Raw genomic sequence first — 20627 nt, 5'->3', positions numbered from 1 at the left:
CTCATGAAAGTGGTTTGAGCAGCATTTGATGAATAAGATTATGTTATCTGTAGTTCTCAATGTCTCTGTCTGCCTCAGGTTTTCCTGTCTGTCTTGATTTTATACACAAAAAAAAAAAAAATCAATAAAACTACAGTTATGGGAGGATGGGATGGGAAGAAAAGTAAATTTTTTTGGTCTTGGAGTGAACTCATATAGCAAAGAAATAAAGTATTTATAAGATAAACTTCTTCATGAAGTGTGTTATAGATTCTGCGTTCAATTCGTAACACAGCAAAGATCTAGTTGGGTGAGACACAAGGTGGGGGTTACCAGCACCGCCAAAGAGCCACCATTTCTCTGAGAGTCTCAGGACAGGCTCAGACTTGGAAAAAGCAGGTAATATGAGGGGTCTTAATCATCAGGAATAGTTCAGAAAATGTGAAGGAGGAAGGGTAGTTCTCTATCTTTTTTTTGTGCGAATTATTGGGAATTGGTGGGAATTGGGAAGTCGATGTTTTTTCACACTATTCATGATTCAGCAGGGGACACTACTTTCCACAGCATACAACAGAGGAGAAAAAGCTTCAGAAGGAGATAACTCAATCATGAAGGCTATGGATATTGGAGACTATCAAACTTGACGGTCCAGTTATAACAAAGGAATGAGGAATTCCCTAGGTACTTGACTTCCAGAAGCTGAAGGCTTACTCTATATACGTGTATATGTATATATTTTTTTATGTATACATGCAGATATATGTGCATTGCATATGTATATATTTTTTAATTATTTATGCACGCTTCACACTACATATATTCCCTACATTCTGCTTACACAGCCACTTCTGATCTGTGGCTGGATAGGCTAAGCAGGCCTTTTTTCTTAACGCAAGAGCGGGGATGTGACCTGGAGAATGGTTTATTCGGTATCGGTTCAGTAATCTCTCAGATTAGAGATATCTGTTTCACCTCTCTTTCTTCTGACATACCTACGTTATCGGGGAGCAATCTATTTAGCCGCCTACACATGCCTATTAATTTTTGCTCTCTGCAAAGACTTCTAGTGAGCCCAGTATTGGTGGGGTGGGAAGTACATGATTTTATGTAGCTCTCATACATTTCTTGTGCCCATTACTTACCAGTCAAAGTCTGCCTCTGTGCACACGCATGGCTCTGAGGTCATAGCTCCAGCATATTTTCCTTGCATGCATTTCTTCTCTGACTTGCGCTTCCTATAGATTCTTTTTGCTCCCATGATGCAAGCTTCTCCCTGGAAGCAAAACCAAAAATATCTTTCTCTAACATCACTACAATTTCTCCAGGCCTGTGCAGTAGAGGCTGTGACTCAAGAGAAGATGACGATAAGTCAAAGGCCATGTCAGTACAGTGGAGCTAATTGAAGCTATTGAAGCTTTAATTGAAGCTAAAGTAGCTTTCCTAATGCATACCAGCAAATGATATGGGGTTTCTTATATTTCTGATCTGGTTCTGAATCTGTTCCAAAGCAAAGGAATATTTGATTCAGGACCATTTCTCATTTACCAGTTAGATTTCATAGCAACTGAAAACTCAGCCTGATCCCTCTGCTGTCTGAGACACAGAGCAACTGTGCTAGTTTGGTCATTTATTTATTGCTAATCTCATCCAGTGGAAACTAGTAGTATGCATATATGTAAATGGTTTCCACTCTGAGTTCAGGTTTTACAGGGCATGACCTGTTACGTGCTAGATGCTAACACTTCCTTGTCTTTTCTCTACTATCTTGAGTACGCTGCTAAATATTCCTATCTAGGGAGGAAGGCTCAAGCCTTGTAATCTCAATGAAAGCAAATCAAAAGGCAAGAGTCCACAGAAGCCTTCCTAAAAATAGTTCTGCAAGCTCCTAAGCCAACATCCGCAAAGATATACTGCGAAATCCTCGGCATTTTTGCTTATGTAAGCAGAGGAAGGTAAAGAACAAAATACAGTGGGGTCTCACTGGTAACCTTTTATCCAGGTAAAATTGCTGGAGAAAAGAGAAACTTTTCATGGCTTTGATTTGCCCATGAAAAAGAAGGGTCAGAACGGCAACTGGTATAAAATGCTGTGGCTCCTTGAATCTGTAGGAAGGTGTGCTGATTTTCATTATCTGAGGATTCAAGTTATAACTGGAGTTTTTAGTGTGGAGTTGTGTCTTGTGTGAGCGACTACTTTGAGCCAAGCTACTTTCATTTTATATTCATTATTAAATTCTTGCCCAGCAAGATATATACAGAAAGACAGCCTTTGATGATATAAATGGGTGTATCTCTAGACTTCAGCGGAGCCTGGGGTGTTTATATAAACCATAGAATTTGAGCCATATTTTATTCTAATTTCCTATAACACAGGCTGCCATGTCAGACTTAGCAGAGCTGGGAAGGTGCCCCCAGCGCAGGCATAGAGCAAGTTAGCGTGCTGGGCGTTTGGAGCAATGGCTCTAGGAGGGCGTATGCAGCAGCTGCAATCAGGATGCAAGGAACAGGGCACAGCAAACCCAAAAGACCAAGGAATAAACTGCTTGACTCCTGCTGCAGAAATACTACTGCTAAGACAGACAGAGCAATGATGAAAAGCAGCAAGTCAGAAACAGGGGTGACATGGCTGGAATTTGAGGAAACAAGCGTGAAAGCACTAGAAGGGCCTTAAGATACAAGGTTCTCAGGGCACACAAGGACAGAGGAAGAGAAAGGAGAAAAGCCCTGAGAAACAGAATGGGAGATCTAAGAGTGAAGGAGTTCAAGCCTCTTTCAGCAGCAGTGCTTGTGCTGTTACTGCATCCCTTAATTCTGAGCTGTGCTTACAAGGGCCTGCATCGAGCCTGAAAACTCTGCCCTTTCTTCAGCACTGACTTTTATTCATCAGACACAGAACAAATCAACAGACAGCTGTTCATTCCTGGGCCACACAGCATGCAATCTGAGGCCAACATACCTATGTAACAAAACAGAGCTGTCCAGTAAGGGACTAACGCCAAAAAAATCTGATACATCAAGCTAGCAGGAAAAGATAGACTGATCTTTAACTGTAGGATCATTAATTACCTCAGGTCATATCCTAGCCTCCTTCTTTCTTACCTGGCTATGGAGTTGCCAAGGCCTGTAGTCCTCCTCTGCACACCTTCGATCAAAAATGGACTTGTAGTCCACTTTCACCAGCTGCCATTCTGAGCGGTGGCTGAAATGTCCAAACACTCTACAGAATACAGCAAAAAGTGCATACAGTAAAAGGTAGGGCCAGATAGAATCTGGCAGTTACCCGATATACAGTTACACACAATTTTCCAACAGAGATTAATTCCTCTAGGGGCCCAGTCCCGATGATTTTCACTGGATTGACATATTGCAAATGAGATTTAGACTCCTAAATCTGCACAACCCTCTTGAAAATTGGATATGGCTTTTATTCGGTGGATCAAGATCCTCCCACTTATGTCAACCCCCCAAACTAACCAAACAGAGAAGACTTGAAATAGGGCTTGGGTCAATGCTTCCTTACAGTCCTTCTAGACTTGAGCTGCTGTGTCTTCACAGCCCTTGCCTGCTGCAAATTTTCTGGTTCTGGCTGGCTGTACTAGAATTCCGCCATGCTGTACATTGTGCATTGCACAGTGTGGTTTAATCATCAACTATATTTTTAGTTTATAGACAACTCCATAGAGACACCTTCACTCAGATATCTTGATCTGGCATTGAATCCCACCTCTTGCCAATGAAACAAATATGAGTGCTGTGAACTGGCTTTTAAACCATTCAGATAGTTTATTTTAGGATGAGGTTATATTTGTTGAACTTTGACTAACAAGGTAATGTATAGGAAATGCAGAATGATATTTCAAAATATCAATAACAAACGGGAAACAATGAGGGCTGAAAAACTCTTACTATTGTAGATAATGAAGATGCCTGGGGAGAGAAGGTCATACACTATATTTGAACTCACAACTAGTTTTTTTTTTGTTCTGAAACTGATTCAAAATCAAAGGCAATCTATTCAACTCTGATTTATCTTTGCCTATGGTCTCTTTAACAGAATCAGTCAAATACGAGCAGCTAACTGTTTACAAGAGAGCTGCATCTTCAGACTGTCAAATTTCAAGTTGCCTACAGGATTTTCGTATGAGCTTTGGGCACAATTTCCACAAGAATTAAAATCAAACCCCAAATGAATCATTTTCCATTCACCTCTATTAACTCAGATTTGTCTTTTTAAGCAACATATTCTGCTTATTACAGGTCAGATCATTTTTTGCAAACAGAAACTGAATTTTCCTTCTCTTTTTCCAAATCTGATCTCAGGTAAAGTGTCACAATTTCTGGCAGTGTGAATCAGATTTATGCACCATGCAGAACTTAGCATACCAGACTGAAACTAATCACAATTTTTCATGAGTCAGCCTCCAGGTAACATTTTGTCATTCATTCTTACACAGTATCATCTTCATTTTCTGCGTATCAGTTAAAAAAAAAAAAAAGCAGCAGCAGTAAAAACACAGCTTTAAAAATACCCCACCATTTTGATTTGTCAAGGGTAACTCTGCTTTAACTCACATTCAATTTAGGGAGTCAGGTTTCATGCTGATAAACTAAGTGATAATGTTTTCTCAGCTTGCAAAAAACTATATTGTCATTCCCTCAATCATATCACACAAACATCGATAATTTAGCAATAGAAGACTGTACATTCCTGGCTTCAGATAGCACTTGGTTTGATCCCCAACCAGAAGTGCTATTATGTTACAAATAACTCTTATAAGATATTTATGGTGCAGTTCCCATCAGCATTAGCCTGACGACGTGCTCACTTACGTCATGATGAGAGTTTCCTCTCCAGGTTCCCCTAACACTCCATCAACGAACAGTGGGAGGGATGTGAAGCTGTATTTGCTCCAAGATCTCCCTTCATCGAAACTTAACCTAGTGGAGAATGCAGAATTAGTATCTTTCCTTACTCTCCTCCTACATTACTTGAGGAGACTGTCCAGCCCACTACTGCTGATAAGCGGGAAACAGCCTCTGTTCTCGGCTACTGCAGTTTTAGTCCTTGAAATAACCACTTTTTTTTTTTTTTTGAAGTATCATAAATCAGATCATTGATCAAGCTTGTCTGGCACTACACTGCTAAGCCACGGCCAGTACTTAAGTGATAGAAACTAATAAACTTCTGTTAGAGATTGATGCTTCAAGTGCAAAAAGGAGCCTAGGATAAGATTTTTTTAAATAAATGGGTGAGGTTTAGTGTCCTAGTTTTGGGTCCCCACCATAAGACATTTTGAAGAGGTTATATTTCCAGCACACAAAAACTTTGCCTCTTCTGATCAGCAGTCTTCCCTGCGGTTAGTTTGACTGCAACCCTGAAACCACTCACCACTTCTTAAAATTTAGTTCTGTGTTTTAGATATTGATATGACGCTTATTGTAGTGGCATGCAAAATAAAGTGAACTATATTTTACCTGCTACCTAAACTCAAGAGTGCTACCTAGTAGGGATACTTCCGCTTTGCTGGCTTTATAACCTTGAAGCTATTCAACAGAATTCTGGCCCATGATTGCTGCCTCCCACACAGAAGGCAATTTTTTCAATATTTTTGAAAATAGAGAATTTGGCAAGTTAGTAAGAGACAAAGCCATATTCCAAACTATATATCACATAAATAACCAAATTGAAGAAGTCAAGCCTTGGTAAGTCAGGAAAGTTCTTTTCTTTTTTTGTGGAGTTATGTTGACAACATCTAAGATCAGGCCAAGCCGAAACTGTGTAAATTGGAATTGCCAGGACTTCTTAGTCTTATCTAAGTGAATCTTTGCCAGTTTCTTAACTGATACCTTCTGGATTCTAGCTACAAAAAATTGTAGATGCAGCCTAACTGCCGATGATGTCCTGGCATCTGAAATGAGGGACTATCACATTTAGCACAACTGGAATTGTTACCAGAGATGTCTGATAGGCAGAGATGTGTGTTTCATAGCGACAAGTACTCCACCTTGATCCAGGTACAGAACACTATGTTCATCTTCAAAGATCTGGAAAAAGAAGTATATGCTTTTAGATCTGTTTCCTTCATATCAAGAAAAGGTCATAGTTCTTTAAGTACAATCATGACAGAGGATGCGAATGTATTCAGCAAATTATTGAGTAGAGAAAGGCATTTTGTATTGAGACAGTTCCTTTTTTTTAAATGTCTTTTTAGGTCCTTGTAAAATACATTTTGCCTCTACTCAATAGAAAGGATAGTCAGTTATAAACATGAATTTGTGCATGGATAAACAATTTTCCTCCTTTCAATGACAGATATTTGCTTGAGGAAGAACTTAACATATTTACATATATCTGGCCCTAGCCCATATAAGTGGTGTAGCAGGAAAAAAAAGGAGGGCTGGTCAAACACTGTGAAATAATTAAATTCCTGGAATATCAAATATTTAAACAGATTTTCTTTTCTTCTGTTTCTTCTGTATTGGCTTTCTGCAAACATCTGCTCTCCAGTTTATATAGCAGCATTCATGAGTCCGGGAAAGTAACTTCTCCTGTCTATGACTTCATATTCCACCTGGAAAATGGGAATCAACTTCCCTTTTTGGAATGTAAACATATTACAGGATAGCAATGCTTTGGTAACAAGTGGGATTCAAATAAACATTAGGCACTTGATTTAAATTCATCATCTAGTCTGTCTCTGTTATCAATGGAGAGATATGCAGCTTTAGAATAGGTTGAACTGTGTTCTGTCTTTTTCTCCATTAACTTCAGGGCAAAGCAAGATAATTAGGTTAAATGATCACTGAGCTTTGGACAACTCAATTCAGGTTACTAGCGTAACTGCTAATCCTCTGGTAAGCATAATTATGGAGGAAGAGTAAATGGTTTGATCAGTACAAGGGGTATAAAACAGTAAAAGGAAATATATTATCTCCTCTTAAATATTAATATCTTATTCTCTTCTACAGGGTTAAATTGAAGCCAATCTCTGAGTAGTATTATAAAAATAATTTTTGGTTTTATGAAGCTTAATGACATCTTCAGCGGTTTTCACTGGGCATATCTCTACCTCTCAACAGGAAAAGAAGTTTTCCCTTTTGTGCAAATTAGCAAAAAACTACTCTGAACCAAAAGAAAAAAAAAAGGAAGCCTCATTTTGAATCTAATTCCATTATAATTCCCTACAATTACTATTTCAACCTGTGATCCTGTGCACATACCTGCCTCCACGTGTTCCCAGCATCAGAAGAAACAAACATGCTGATGTCATTGTCTGAAAGTTCAGTGCCTATATTACCTTTAAGAAAAAAAACGATCAGCAGAGCAACATTTTAAGAAATAGTAGAATGAGCAAATCAGGCAAATAAACATTTTTGGTTTACCTTTTGTATTTATAGAATTTTTAGTCTTGGGAAGAAAGAAAGAGGGGAAGGGAGAGATTTTCAGTTGGAAGAAAATGTATGTAAAAGTTGCAATGCATATGTCTCTACACACCTCCATATATAGAGGAAATGCACTGGCTTGAATCTAATGTTCATGAGAGTACAGGGCTAGATCTGATGTCCTGGGTCTTGAAGGCCAGTGTCCATGAAAACAGATGACAGCTGGAAGGTCCATAAGGAGTTCCATTTGATAGTCTTCCTTCTTTCCTTCCCACTATAGGTGCTGCTACATTGCACAAGCCACTCAACACCCTCCACACCCATCACAAACTCAAGATTTATCTCAGCAGTTGCACATCATAAATAGGTAATTATGAAAAGTTTCATACCTGAAGCTACAATAATGCTGGGGGCAGTATCTCGGCTGGCGATATTTCCTGAAGTGTAGGGATTGTCTGAGACCTTCAGGTGAAGGTGAAGGGAACAATAGGGCTACAGAGAAAAGGGAGAGAAAAGTCAAAAGCAGAGACGAAACATGAAGTGCATTCTTCTACTTCCACACATTTTATGGCCTGTACCGTATAAGAGTCCAATTAACAGTTGATCTTGAGATTCAGGATGCTCTTTCCTTACAGTTGCACTGGCCATTCTTAGAAAAACATATATGGCCACTGTTCCGGTGACACTTTGCACCAAATTGATCCCATATGTTGCCAATGAAGCTACAAGGACAGGCATCAGGACTTGTTCTTGTCCTTCAATGAAGAAGACGCTCCAGAGAAGAGAATTTATCAGCTTCTCCTGCTCCACTGTGAGAGTTTCCCTGTAATTTTCCAATGCAACTCTTTCCCATTGGGAAATCAATTCACTAGGCTGAAAACCTTTCACAAGAGCAAGGCAACGTCTTTGAAGCTACACCTAGGAAGGAGGCAACCCAGGCTTAAAAGTAGTGGTAAGGACTACCTTGCTCCTCTGACTGCTAGCTCTCTTGAGAAGCAAATAAGGCTACAAATATGACGAAGTGATTCACAGAACAGCATTACCCTAGCTAACTCTGGAATGCAGAGCAATCTAACCAGATCAGCATGGTGTTGAGTCACTGCTAATTAGCCACAAGAGACAGTTTAACTCAGACAGTGTCATACCATTTCTTGACCCTGAACTTCTTTGACACTTGACTATTCTACACTACACAAGGCAGAAATACTAGGACTGAAAAGCATCAGTTTAAAAGTTGTTTAATACAATGCTCGAACATCCCATTTGGATGTGACCTTTTAGAATTCAATACAACGGAAACCTTACCTATTTGCAATTGATTTTATATGTTAGGTACTCAGGTAGGGCAGGAATGGTACAGAATAAAATCAGCTGAGCAAGTAGGTAAGGAGATAGACAGACAAGCAGATTTCCAAATCATTCCATCCATGTCTCTACGAATCTATAGTCTGAGAATTTCTGACAATTTCTGATAATTTTTGCTTTCTCTTTGGTTTTATTTTCAGAGTTTTTTTCTTCTAAGTCTCATGAAAACCCCTTCATGAAACAGGCCAAGGGAAGGAAGAGGGGAAAATACTGACAAGAAAACTTGAAGCAAACTGATCAAACTGGGGAGTGGGAATCGGACAGTTCAGGAGCGCAAATATAGCAATGCATTTGCTTCAACTTGCACGGCTCTGCAAAACAAGCAGGGAAGACTATTCAGAAGGCCCTTCAGGCCCTAGAGAGGCAGGTATCGCTCTTTAACACACACTGCCTAAATCTGAGGTCTCCAGCCCCAGAAGTTTTCCGGGCTTACTCTTCAGTCACTGGAGAAAGACCAGTGATCCATCCCATCTCAAGGTAGATGTCTATGACTCTGAAATGAAAATCTACCTCTGAAGAACGACAATCACAACAGGCACGTTTCTTTTGCAACGATGAATGAGGGTGCTGAGGAGGGATGTGAGCGCTCACTTCTGAGAGACAGAGAAAAGGGGCATGGGGCGGTGCAGAAGGGAACACCACCTGTCAAGCAGAATATGCCGAGCACCCTAACTCTAACTGACAGCCTTGCGAGGTGAGCTGCTGAAGCAGCCTCGGGAGGCAAGGAAGGAGTGGAAAGCAAATTGAGCTGACATGCATGCAGGAAGTAGAAAAGCACTAAGGGAGAATGAGTTATTCCCCTTTTCATTTTTATACACTGTGAAAAGACTAAATAGAAAACATAGTTTCAAAACTAACATACTCCAAGGCAACCCCCAAAATTTTGAGGACAGCAGCATTTACTCAGCCAGTTCCCTACTCTAGAGATTAGATCCTGTTAGGCTCAAATCTTTGTGTTACCTGTGGTTTTCTTTTAAATTTGTCTCACTTCACAGATGTTGTACACAGCAATGGAATATATACCTCAAATCTTAAAACCCAGGGCACCTATCTAAGCAGAGAGAAAGTATTTTTAGTGGCATGACTGCTTATTGGTTGGACTGCAGGGATACTTGGAGACTCTAGTAATAATTGAATATGAAGTAAAAACCAACTTTCCACTCCAGTCACGCACCTGACGTTAGTGCCCACTGTCATCTCACCTGCAGACTACAGTGGCATTCTCCTCTCCGTCCCAGATCCCTTATCCATGAGTATCCTTATCTAATTCATTCACAGATACTTCTCCAGGCCAGTTGGTCTTCTATCTTATTGTTGGGCTCTGTGTTTCTCCTCTGGCTCCTATAGCTTAACTTGTATGCAGACATCTCAGATGTGCTTTTTAGGCATTTCATCAATGATCTTTATCCTTCTTGTTGTTCTAAACAGGTTACAGAAATCATTTTTATCATCATAATAATCAGTTTTGGGTATCCCTGTCACTGTCTAGAACCCAGCTGTGATAGGTACTGCACAGATACCAAGAAAAAGACAACTGCTGCCATGGGGCACTTAATCTCAGTAGAAGATGAAGCACAAGTGATATATCCCATTGACCTGTTCACTACCATAGCTCTTGCAAGCATGCTAAAGTTCATTACTTGCCTCTAATATTTTGAAGCCAGCACTTCTGTGCTTCACTCCTCTCTTAGAAGGCTCCTGAGGTCTACATAAAACTCCCCCCAAACACAAGAAAATCCACATCATGGCTGTTCTGCAAAGCTCACCTGAACAGTCTCCAATGGTATAACAAGTGCAAAGGAGTTAGCAGTAGCTGGCAGATATCACTGACTAGTGTTTGCAGAATTGCCACAAGCCGGTCTGGGAAAACTTGGGAAGACCTCTCTTCCATCTTGCAAGGTGTCCCAAAACACAATTTCCTGTGCCACGTTTCATCTAGAAGCAAATGCCATCCTTTTCTCCCCTGTATGTGTAGGAGCTAATACGAAGGGTCCCTGATCAGGAGTGGGGCAAAGTGTTACAATAAAAGGATGAAGCTAGACACTATTCAGAAACCTAGGAGTAGTCACATTATTTGCTCATCTGCAAAGGCACAGACCAATGAAGAGACCTAAATACTTCCAGGAGGGATTCAGAACACCTTACTTAGATGCTTAAATTATTGTCAGATGGTGTGAATGCCCCCTCTCCCCTTATGAGAAAGAAAGAGCTTATAATCCGTATAGTCAAGATAAATAAAATGTGGGAGGAAATAAACAGATATCTGGGGAAGACTGGCACAGAAAAAGTGAATGATTTGCCCAAAGTTACACAGGAAGTTGGAGATAGGCCTAAAAATTGAATTAAGACCAACCACAAGACCATCCTGGAAAGTGAATTGAAAGCTAATACTCTCCTAGACAGAGGTCCATAACTTGCAAGATAGAATTACTCTGAAATTAACCGCTTTACAGCACAAGATAAGCATCAAACAAAACCAGCATCTTTGAGATATAATACCTTGGTAGGTATTTTAGGAAAATTAAGTTTATTCAGCTTAGAAAACAAGTGGTACAAACAAGATGGGCTTAGATGGAATTTCATTGTTTTATTTCATCCTCATTATTCAGAGCAATCTCACTAAAAAAAAAAAAAAGAGGGGGGAAGGGAGGGAAAGAAAAAAGAAAAAGAAATTCTTTGAATTGTTTTGAAAAAACACCTCGAGCATAGTGTCAGTAGAGGGATGGTTCCATCTGGCTCGACTTGGGTTTCAACCAGATCCGCTCTTAATTGCCTTAGCTGCCAACTTCGATACTACATACTTATTTCTGTACTAACTCGCTCTCTACAGGTTTAAAGACCAGATGCACGTGGGAGAGCGTTCCACTCTCTGGCTGGGGACAGTCCTATCATTCTAGGAAAGGACAGATCCCATTCTGCCGAAGAGCTGGAACGTACATTATTACCATGTCCCAAGCTATTGCTACAAACGATTATGCTGAAAGCCAGCAGCGTGAAAGCATTAGTATCTGCCCTGGAGTAACTATGGCAGCTAAGCTAGACTTACAAAAGGCTACCAGGAATTCACTTAGTTATGCCATACGGAGAGGCAGGATCATGGCAGGAACAGAAATATACAGAGCGAAAGAGAGCAACTGATGCCAGGAAGTAAAGCTGCTGGTGATGCATGGGTAGGCAATGTGACTGCAGAGATGAGTAGAGCTTGTGAACTGTTTAAATAACCACAGCTATATCGCACTGACTAGGAACAGGATTGCCTCAGAGCAGGGGAAATTGGGTTCCCTGGTGATAGGAGAAAGCTAGAGCTCACCCTGGTGATAGAGGAGCTAGCAGGGATTGCTGAGAGTAACAGTGTCTGGCTTGCAGAAGAGGCAACTGAAGTCAGGCAGTGTCCAAATTTAAAATTTGGCACAACTAACATCTTACGTTTTGATAGGCAAGTCTCTTCTCTCCTCTCTCCTGTCTTTTAGACTTGGATCCAGAAGTCCTTACCTCCCAATCCCCATGTGTTTCCTGCTATAGACTAATACCCCGCTATACTGCTGTCCTGTTCGGGAACTATAGTAAAGTGCTCCTCTGTCTAGTGGCAGGATACAACCAGCCCAGCCCAGCTGGATTCCTGAAAAGTTAATGCCACCTCCCAGTTACGAACCATCTTCAAAGCTCTACTTTTCTCATGCCTCCAAGACACGTGGCCTAGATCTCTTGGCTGTAGGATACAAGAAGATCTAAATACCTGCTCCATAGGCTCAGGAATGCCTGCGGCCTTTGCTGCAAACAAAATGAGACCTGATCTCACTTGCCATTAGCATCACTCCAGGTGAAATGCCTGTTCCTACATTAGTCCTAAATCAACAGAAGTAGTGAGCCAATGAAAGAGCACAGGGATATACAGCTCTCCTTTGGAGAGAAGTGCACTGCTCTGAAGTCAGGTAAGTTCTTCTTAGCGCTCAGATGGAAGGTGCACATCCAACCAGAAGAAAGGTTTGTTTCTAAGCCAAAAGGAAATATTTCAATGTTCTAATTTAAATGGTCACTTTCACTTTAAACTTGATGCAAGTTTCAAGAAAGAGGTTTAAAAAAAAAAAGAAGGAGAGAGAGAGAGAGAGATGAAATAGAGAATAAAACTTTTCATTTGACTTGTTTTCCTCTCCCCTCAGTTCAGACATTGAACCAGAAAATAAATTCATTATTTGCCCAGGTAATTCATCCAATTCCTTTTCTCCGTGTTTTCTATTTTCTGAACAGAATGCCCCTATGGATCCCTGGATTATTCCAGGCATGTACAACATTTCTAGTATTTCTGCTCAGAAAATTTCCCCTACTACTTCCAAACTTTGTGCTCTGTTCTCTACCATTTCTCAAACTTTGCACTCTACAATGCCTTCATCTCCCCCTACCATTAACTGTGAAGCTCAAAGTAGATTTTTAAATAGCTTGGCTCTCTCCTGTGGGATTGCTGTTTTAATTTGCAGTTTTGGTACATTTTCTAAGCTGCCCTCCTCCCTTTCTCTTGCAAGCAGCCTGCTCCTGTAAAAGACCTTGTAAGTCAGCTTGGTTCAGATTTCTTTTATTTCCCATCTTGCAAATTATCAAGTTAATCACCTGATATACTGAGGTGATCCTTGCTATGTTACAATTCCACTAGTTTGTGACGACCTAAGCATGAAGGAGTGCTCAGACAGACTCGGACAATGCAAGAGGCCTCTTACCCATCTCCATTACCTTAATGCCAAAGGGAAGAAGAAAACTAAACATAGCTAAACATTGCTCTGGCCTTATCGCAGGCAAGGGCCAGCAAAGTTCCTTCTTATTCTCTTTCTCAAAAAGTAAAATCTGAGCTGCATAGTTTAGTTCCATTGAGGATCTGCCCCATATCCCCTTGAAATCAAGGCACAGATTCCTACAGATTCCCATTGACCCAAGTCCAGGTTATAGAGGGCTAAGAGGTGGTTGCTTTCCAGTGAAAACAGGATGAAAAGTCTATATCAAGCTTGCACATGGTTGAAGCAACACTAAGGGCAGCTACATGCTTGTGTAGAGAGTAAAATAAAAATGGGCTAGTGTATAAATAATGTTTTGTGCATAGTGGACTCCCTAAACACTGTCCACAGAGAACCAAGAGTTTTCTTTGGATGAATTCAAGTGCTCCACACTTCTGCCTTCCTCTCATGACCCCTTAACCTGGCACGTTTGACTTTACCAACACCAAGGGAACACCAGCTTGCATAGGCACAGCTGATATTCCAACTGGACTATGTGGTGTTCTCAGGTGCCTACGAGTGCAAGACAGACACATTGGCATGGGAAGACTCAAGGGAGTCACAATCTCCTCTTCCCATGAAAGCCATCCAGTCCTGGTCTATACGCAGTCATACAACCACTTCCGCTACGTGTCAGATAACTGCAGGGGCAGCACACCCTCATACATAAAAACACACAATTCCTGCATAGAACTGTTCTGTAAAAACTTCTCAAGTTAGTACCTTTGGCTCATTTATAACCAAATAAATGGCAAGTCAGATCTCTCTTAAGCAATATGTAAGAATAGCAAGAAAGATCTTCGCTTAGAGTTTAAACTTAAAATTTATGGAAAAAGAGTGAAGTTTACTTCTACTACTTTATAAACCTTGAGGGTATTTCTTCTTTTTTTTTGTTTTTTTTCTCTTGTTTTTTACTGGAAATAATATATTATCACCTTGAAAATCTTCAGTTTATGACAAAACCGGCCATAATTTGAAAAGTCAAGTATTTTATTTACAAAAAATGTTCACCTGAGTTAAAATTAGGTTACAATCTATTTAAAACACAAGGCTTCTACACATACTGCTTTCCAAAAAATTGAAATGTTTTATGTCTGCAAACTTTTCTGAATGCCATCTTTTCAGTTTTCATCTTAAAGAAAGAATTAATTTAGAACTGCCCTTGGATTAACTTTTTAAAAGACAGAAAAAGAAAACCAACCCAAACAAATTTGGTCCTTCTCTGAAATAAGACTTCTGTTTGATTCCCAATCCCCTCTATTTATTTTTTCTATTCTGAAAAGAAATGAAATGACTTTCATTTTGGCTCTGTCAAAAAAATCAATTATTTGAACAGCTTCAAATACAAAGTTATTTATTCTTTGTTCTTGCAATAACGTGTGAGGTTCAGTTAAGAGATTAATGTAACATTCAGCTACATAACATCGTGCACATAATGTAATGCTGATTCAGTTTCAAACAAACTTACAGCCTCAATGAGGAACAACATTTTTTTGTGATGGGAGGCAACATGCAGGTACTGGACAGTAGCAGAAAGAGTAGCATAAATAATGCCCCAACTGTCCAAAACATGTCACTGTTTTTGCAACATAAAAGTTAGTGAAAATTGTAATGTCTAGAGTTCTCACACCATTCTCCCAGTACTGTATATAGATTATAAAAGCTGAAAAATACATGTAGAAAAGTCTATTCTCTCTAATTTGACAGAGCTTTCCAATTCTATTCATGCTGCTTAGATTTTCCTTGCACTCTTGGAAACCTTTTACCTATAATGATAAATGTTTAAAGCTTTATCTGTATGTTCATCGATACTGATAAACACAAACACAAATACAATATACATGGCCAGCATCTATCCATCCATACATTTGCATCAATGTGTCACTTTTCATTTTTCAGCTGAAAGAGAAATCATAAAAGTCAACACTGTCAACAGACTGGCCTGAAAGAAGGGAGAGCCCTCTCTTCATTTGAGCCTATGGCTAGTTATTAGAGTTCCTGAAAGCTCCGGAGCCTACAGTAGCTCACTCCTCCCATCTAGTGTCCAGAGAATCAACTATGCAGAATCCAGCTTCACCTGCTGTTCTCAGAGCAGACCATCAGTTGTGCAGAAGGAAGCTGATCTGCAACGCTTTCTTTTGTTCCAGAATTTAAATTAAATTACAATGCCAACTCTTGCAACACCATCTGGCGGCCCTAATCCAGTGTACTCTACTTTCAAAAATGCAGCATTCTTTCCATGAATTACACTTCATGAGCTGCCCCCTACACGATACCTTGAAAAAAAGATTGTTCTGGGGTGTTACCACTGTCCCAATTCCCCCCACCCCCCAATATACTTACTAGGAGACAGCGAACAGGGTTTCCTCTCAGATCAGTGTCTGGAGCCTGCAACAAGCTCCAGTCTCTCCCTTTATTGTAGGTGATGAAAGTTTTCACTTGGTTGTCAATCTTCTTGTTAGCCAAGAACATTCCCTTTATCCCTGCTACCTAGGAAAAATTGACATGGCTGAAAAATAGATTAAGCCGATGCAGGTTCTGTGTACATGTGCCTTTCTCTTGCCCTGTCAAATCCAACAGGGATCTTGTAGCTGTGTCAGTGTGATAGATGTCAGAGCAAGAATTGCCAACGAGCAGAGGAAGGCAAACTCAGGGGCTGGTGACAAGATAAGACCATCACAGGTGGAAAGGTGACAGATGGAAGAGAAAGCTTGTATTTCAGAAGCAGCATGGGAACACGGTAAGATGTCAGTAACGCTACCTGTAAAGTGACAATCTTTAAACTGGATAGGCATCCTTTCCCCTGAAAGATGAAAGACGTACAGGGCAATTATTCGCCTCTTGCACTACAGTTGGAGGAACAGCAGCAGTTTCGGCCTTGCAGTGAGAACAATAACACACACACGCATGCCATTTAGTGCTTCTATTCTCATACAGCCTGTTTAGGACCTTTTATCTAAGGATCTCAACGTGCTTCATAATGATCAGTATTTCAGCATGGTAACTCTAGGCACACAAATATTTTTATCCCAATTTTGTATTTTGAGGAAACTGAAGCACAACAACTCACCCTAGGACACCCAGAAAGCTAACTGTAGAACCAGCAATGAAATCCTGGTCCTTTTGTTATTCCCAGTGTTTTACCAGGCAACTTTACCAGAGGAGACCTGAAGGAGTATTTTGGAAAGATGTGATGTTAACAGCTCACATTAGCATCAAGCCCAAAAGTGCTTCTCTCAAAAGGGAGGAAAAAAAAAAAGTCAACCAAAACCCATAACTCACATTGCAGAATGTTCCTCATCTTCTCAGCACACTGAAAATCAATAGCCCAATAGCTGCTGCAGCCTGCTAATGAATTTGTTAGGCTGTCATTCTGCAATCTGAGTGCTACAATAAAAAGGTAAAAGAAATCAGGAGCATGGGAGGAAGGGAGAAACTTTGTCTTCCATCACATCTGCTAAGTTGTCCATCCCATTTCTTCTTGTGCTGCAGAACTGGTACGCAGAACCACTTATCAAGCCTTTTTATTCACAGAGGTTATTACTTAAATGGCATCACGTGGCAAATGGTCACAGCAGATTCAGAGTTTGTTCCAGCCTCAAATGACTGGGACTGCCTGAGTTGACATCCTCAATTACGGGGCTGAATTTGGATGCTATCAGTGCCAGCAAGGACTTTACTGCCATGCCATGGGACTACTAGTGTGCAATATATTGGTACACTACACTACATTCATTCTGAATAGCATCTTCTTCCTTCAGTAATGGCATTGAATTTTATCTGAGGCCACTTAAAGGATTAGACATGATTTGCTATAAGGAGTAATAGTCTTTAAATAAAGGAGTTAATTGATCTATATTTGATAAGCATAAAAAGATAGTATTTTGAATGTTCCAACCATATTGTTTTTCCCATGCAACTAAGTATACAGTTTCATGCAATAGAAAGGCACTCTAAAAAGAAAGGGGTACTCTTTCTCCCAGTGGTATCGTACAAAGAGCCAGGGCTGCAAAAATAACATCGTTCTGCCTTTGCTACTAGAGGCCAGAGCCAACAGCTCCAGTTGTACCTTTCTTTGTTGTTGTACTGAAATAGTTGTATTATAGTCCCTGTGAAATGTTGACCATAAATGATTAAAGAATATTTTATATATCAGGTGATAGATGTGTTCTGAAATCCCGTGAATGTTTCTTTTTATGAGTGTAGTCATGGGCTGGGACTCAGAGTCCTTTCCAGAGTAAGCAAAGTGTAAGTTATGCTGTCAGTCTTGGACAGCTTTATCTGAAAAAGACTGCATACAGAATACACAGTTATATGCTCTCAGTAGGAAGAGATACACCTACTGCATATTCACATCCATGACACAGTCCCAGCTGTTCACACAGCCACAACAGAAAAAGCTCGGCATCCACAAGCGGTCTGAGTAACAAGCACTACAGCAGCCACCACAGAGGCTTTGTAGGCAATCCAAACACCTCTGCGTTGTGTACAGATAAACTGTCCAAACGTGCGTTTGAATGTCTTGCATGAATCTTTCACCACAACTTGGAATACTCTCTTCACTTCCCATCACCAACTTCATACTTCAAGAATACACTTTCCATCAGAAATACATACTGCTAAAAACAAGCAAGTCCCAGACATGACAGACATAATTCATAGCTACAAACACATCTCCTCACAGTCACAGTAGCTCTCTCCTCTAAAGATTTCCATTCCCTCTTCAACCACTGGGCAAATTTAAAAACAATTTATTCTAGTTTTTCCTCCCACCCTAAGGAGGCCAAATATCATCATTTTGGACATGGATTCCCACAGGCAGGACCGTCTTGCTGCAGAGCCAAGTAGAGTCATATTATATTGTTGGAGAGGTGCAGAATTTAGAGAAGGGACTCAGAACCACTTGCTCTTCTCTTGCTCTTGGGAATGGTCTCTAGGACAGTCCCATTTCTACTGTAGACCCTCTGAATACTGGTTCCAGCGTGTTGAGGCACTGCCAGGAGGAAGGAAGAAAAGCTAGCCTCATACACTGCTCTGTCCAAGAGGCAGGAAGGAGCCCCACAGAGACTGCGTCTCCTCATCCTCCACAAGGCCCAGTAGTAGAATAGCCCTCAGCCTGGAATAACAATCTCCCAGTGAAAGGCTCCTGTCGACTTACAGGGGCAGAGAATGGAGAACACGATGAGGCATCAGGGCAGAGCTTCCATTTTCTCTTCATACTCAAGGCAATTTCCTCCGGAGCACCATCAACCAGATTTATCTTCGATGTAGAACCGCTTTAGGAGTCAAGACACAAACATATTCACTACAACGCAGCCAGATGAACTTACCTATTCCACCAGAGAAGCACATACAGACACATGTACATACCTTCTTCTGGCATCATCTTCTCAAATAATCTTTCTTTTCTAAATATACTGTTGTCACCACACGAGGACTGATTTTGCAATCTCTCCACTTCTTTAATTCATCTGTGGATTTTCCTCTTCTCTCTTCATCTCCATTTACCCGTAAGCATTCATCATTTGCAACAACCTTACTGGGACAATCCTACTGGACAGCTTTCTGTTCCCTTCCAGCTAGGACATCGTACTTAAAGGAAGGTTTGTGCCAGGTTCAGTGTCAGCCAATATTTTTCCTATCTAGACATCAGCACATATGACGCTACAAGTCTGATCCCATCAATTTCAACCCAGGTTACTGAGTATTGTCAGCCTAATAAAACAAAAGCTTTCCTTTCCCCCTGAGATGTAAGGCACCTTTACATAATGCAGTGAAACTGCTTCTCAAGCTGACAGTAATAAGAGGCAACAGCCTTTCCATGGGCTGCCAGCATAGCAGAGAGATTAACAGTTAAAACTTCCAAATGACTGGGAAATGCCAGTGCCCATCCTCCCGCAATTCAACTGCAATTACACACAGCCCTTTGGCTTTCTGTATGGATACTTGAAGGTGGTTTCCAAGAAAATGGCAGCTGAAGGCAACCTCAATAGCAGAGCTAATACCCAGGTGGTGAAGGGAAATAAAGGAAGCATCTTCATTTTCAGAGGAACTCAGCTGGTTCACAGCTTCTGTTCTAAATGGTCAGAAAAACATCTGGAAGATATGTGAAAAAAGTTGACCCTCCAAACAGCAACCGAAGATTAAATTTCTACTAGCTAAAGCACCATCTCCAGAAACAAGACAGGCAGCAGAGTAAGAGAAGTATAAGAGCATATTAAAAGTCCTGTTCTTAGGTTCAGTAGTCATAGAAGGCAATGTAAGTTAGCCGCCTTACACCCAGAATAGACTAAGATGGGCAGGGTGACAAAGGTGGCTGAAAACTACTGGCTCTTCTTCCTTCTAAGGCAAGAGCTTAGACTCTCAGAAAAGCAATAAAAATGGCAGAATTGGAGAAGGAGGCTATTCAGAGTGTTAGGAGTCTTCAGAGTCATAGGGTGGACTGATGCGGGCTCAGGGGCTGAATGCACTCAGGGCAGCAGGATTCTTCCAGAGAAACTCTGAGTTCTTCTTAGAGACTGAATGAACTATTCCACTACATCTTCCACTACACACCTTCCTACAAAGACATGAGCTCTTCTTCACCTGCGACCTACATGAGAGTACACCAGTGAATCTGTTTGTATTGTCAGGTTGGTCCTAACTTATACACCTAAGAAAAAGCTGACCTTAGAATTCAGCCAATTGCATTGAGATCCTTGAATAAAAGGAAGGTAAAACTATGTGTTTAGCCACTAAAACCATAAGGTTCTGTTATTCACATGCATACTATGAGACTGATGTGCAAGAAGGCAATAGTACTCGTGTCATTCCTATCTCAAGAGTTCATGTGACATATTTGGAGCTATGACATACCTCATAGAGGTCAATCATCACATTTCCCTCCAGCCCTTGACTACTCTTGACATTTTCCAAAGCCAGGGTGAAGTACACCCCTCGGGTGTCAGAGATATACAGGTTGTATGTATCATTTTGGTTCCACTCCTGAACAGCTGCAAACACCTGATTCTCATCCGTGCTGATAACATGCATGTCCTGAGGAAAGAAAACAAGAGGAATATTACTAGAGGGAGTTCTGCTCTGTCATTTTGAAGGGCACCACAATAACTGTGGAGGAGCAAGGGATATATTTAGGCTG

General features: G+C 40.7%; 1 protein-coding gene across 1 annotated transcript in view; it reads right to left on the bottom strand.

The window, feature by feature from the left end:
* The window catches only part of SORCS1 (sortilin related VPS10 domain containing receptor 1), a 316869-nt gene that overhangs the window by 52097 nt on the left and 244145 nt on the right, over nucleotides 1-20627 (bottom strand). The window contains exons 9-16 of the mRNA XM_068949692.1: nucleotides 20345-20524; nucleotides 15833-15979; nucleotides 7751-7853; nucleotides 7200-7276; nucleotides 5932-6023; nucleotides 4809-4916; nucleotides 3078-3195; nucleotides 1122-1252 (exon numbers count right to left, since the gene is read on the bottom strand). Coding sequence (XP_068805793.1) covers nucleotides 1122-1252; nucleotides 3078-3195; nucleotides 4809-4916; nucleotides 5932-6023; nucleotides 7200-7276; nucleotides 7751-7853; nucleotides 15833-15979; nucleotides 20345-20524 — 956 coding nt within the window. The remainder of the gene's footprint in view (nucleotides 1-1121; nucleotides 1253-3077; nucleotides 3196-4808; nucleotides 4917-5931; nucleotides 6024-7199; nucleotides 7277-7750; nucleotides 7854-15832; nucleotides 15980-20344; nucleotides 20525-20627) is intronic.

This window comes from Struthio camelus, chromosome 7 (assembly GCF_040807025.1).
Source record: "Struthio camelus isolate bStrCam1 chromosome 7, bStrCam1.hap1, whole genome shotgun sequence".
Taxonomy (NCBI): Eukaryota; Metazoa; Chordata; class Aves; order Struthioniformes; family Struthionidae; genus Struthio; species Struthio camelus.
The sequence above is the reverse complement of the archived record's forward strand: the minus strand, read 5'-3'. Positions and strand labels throughout refer to the sequence as shown.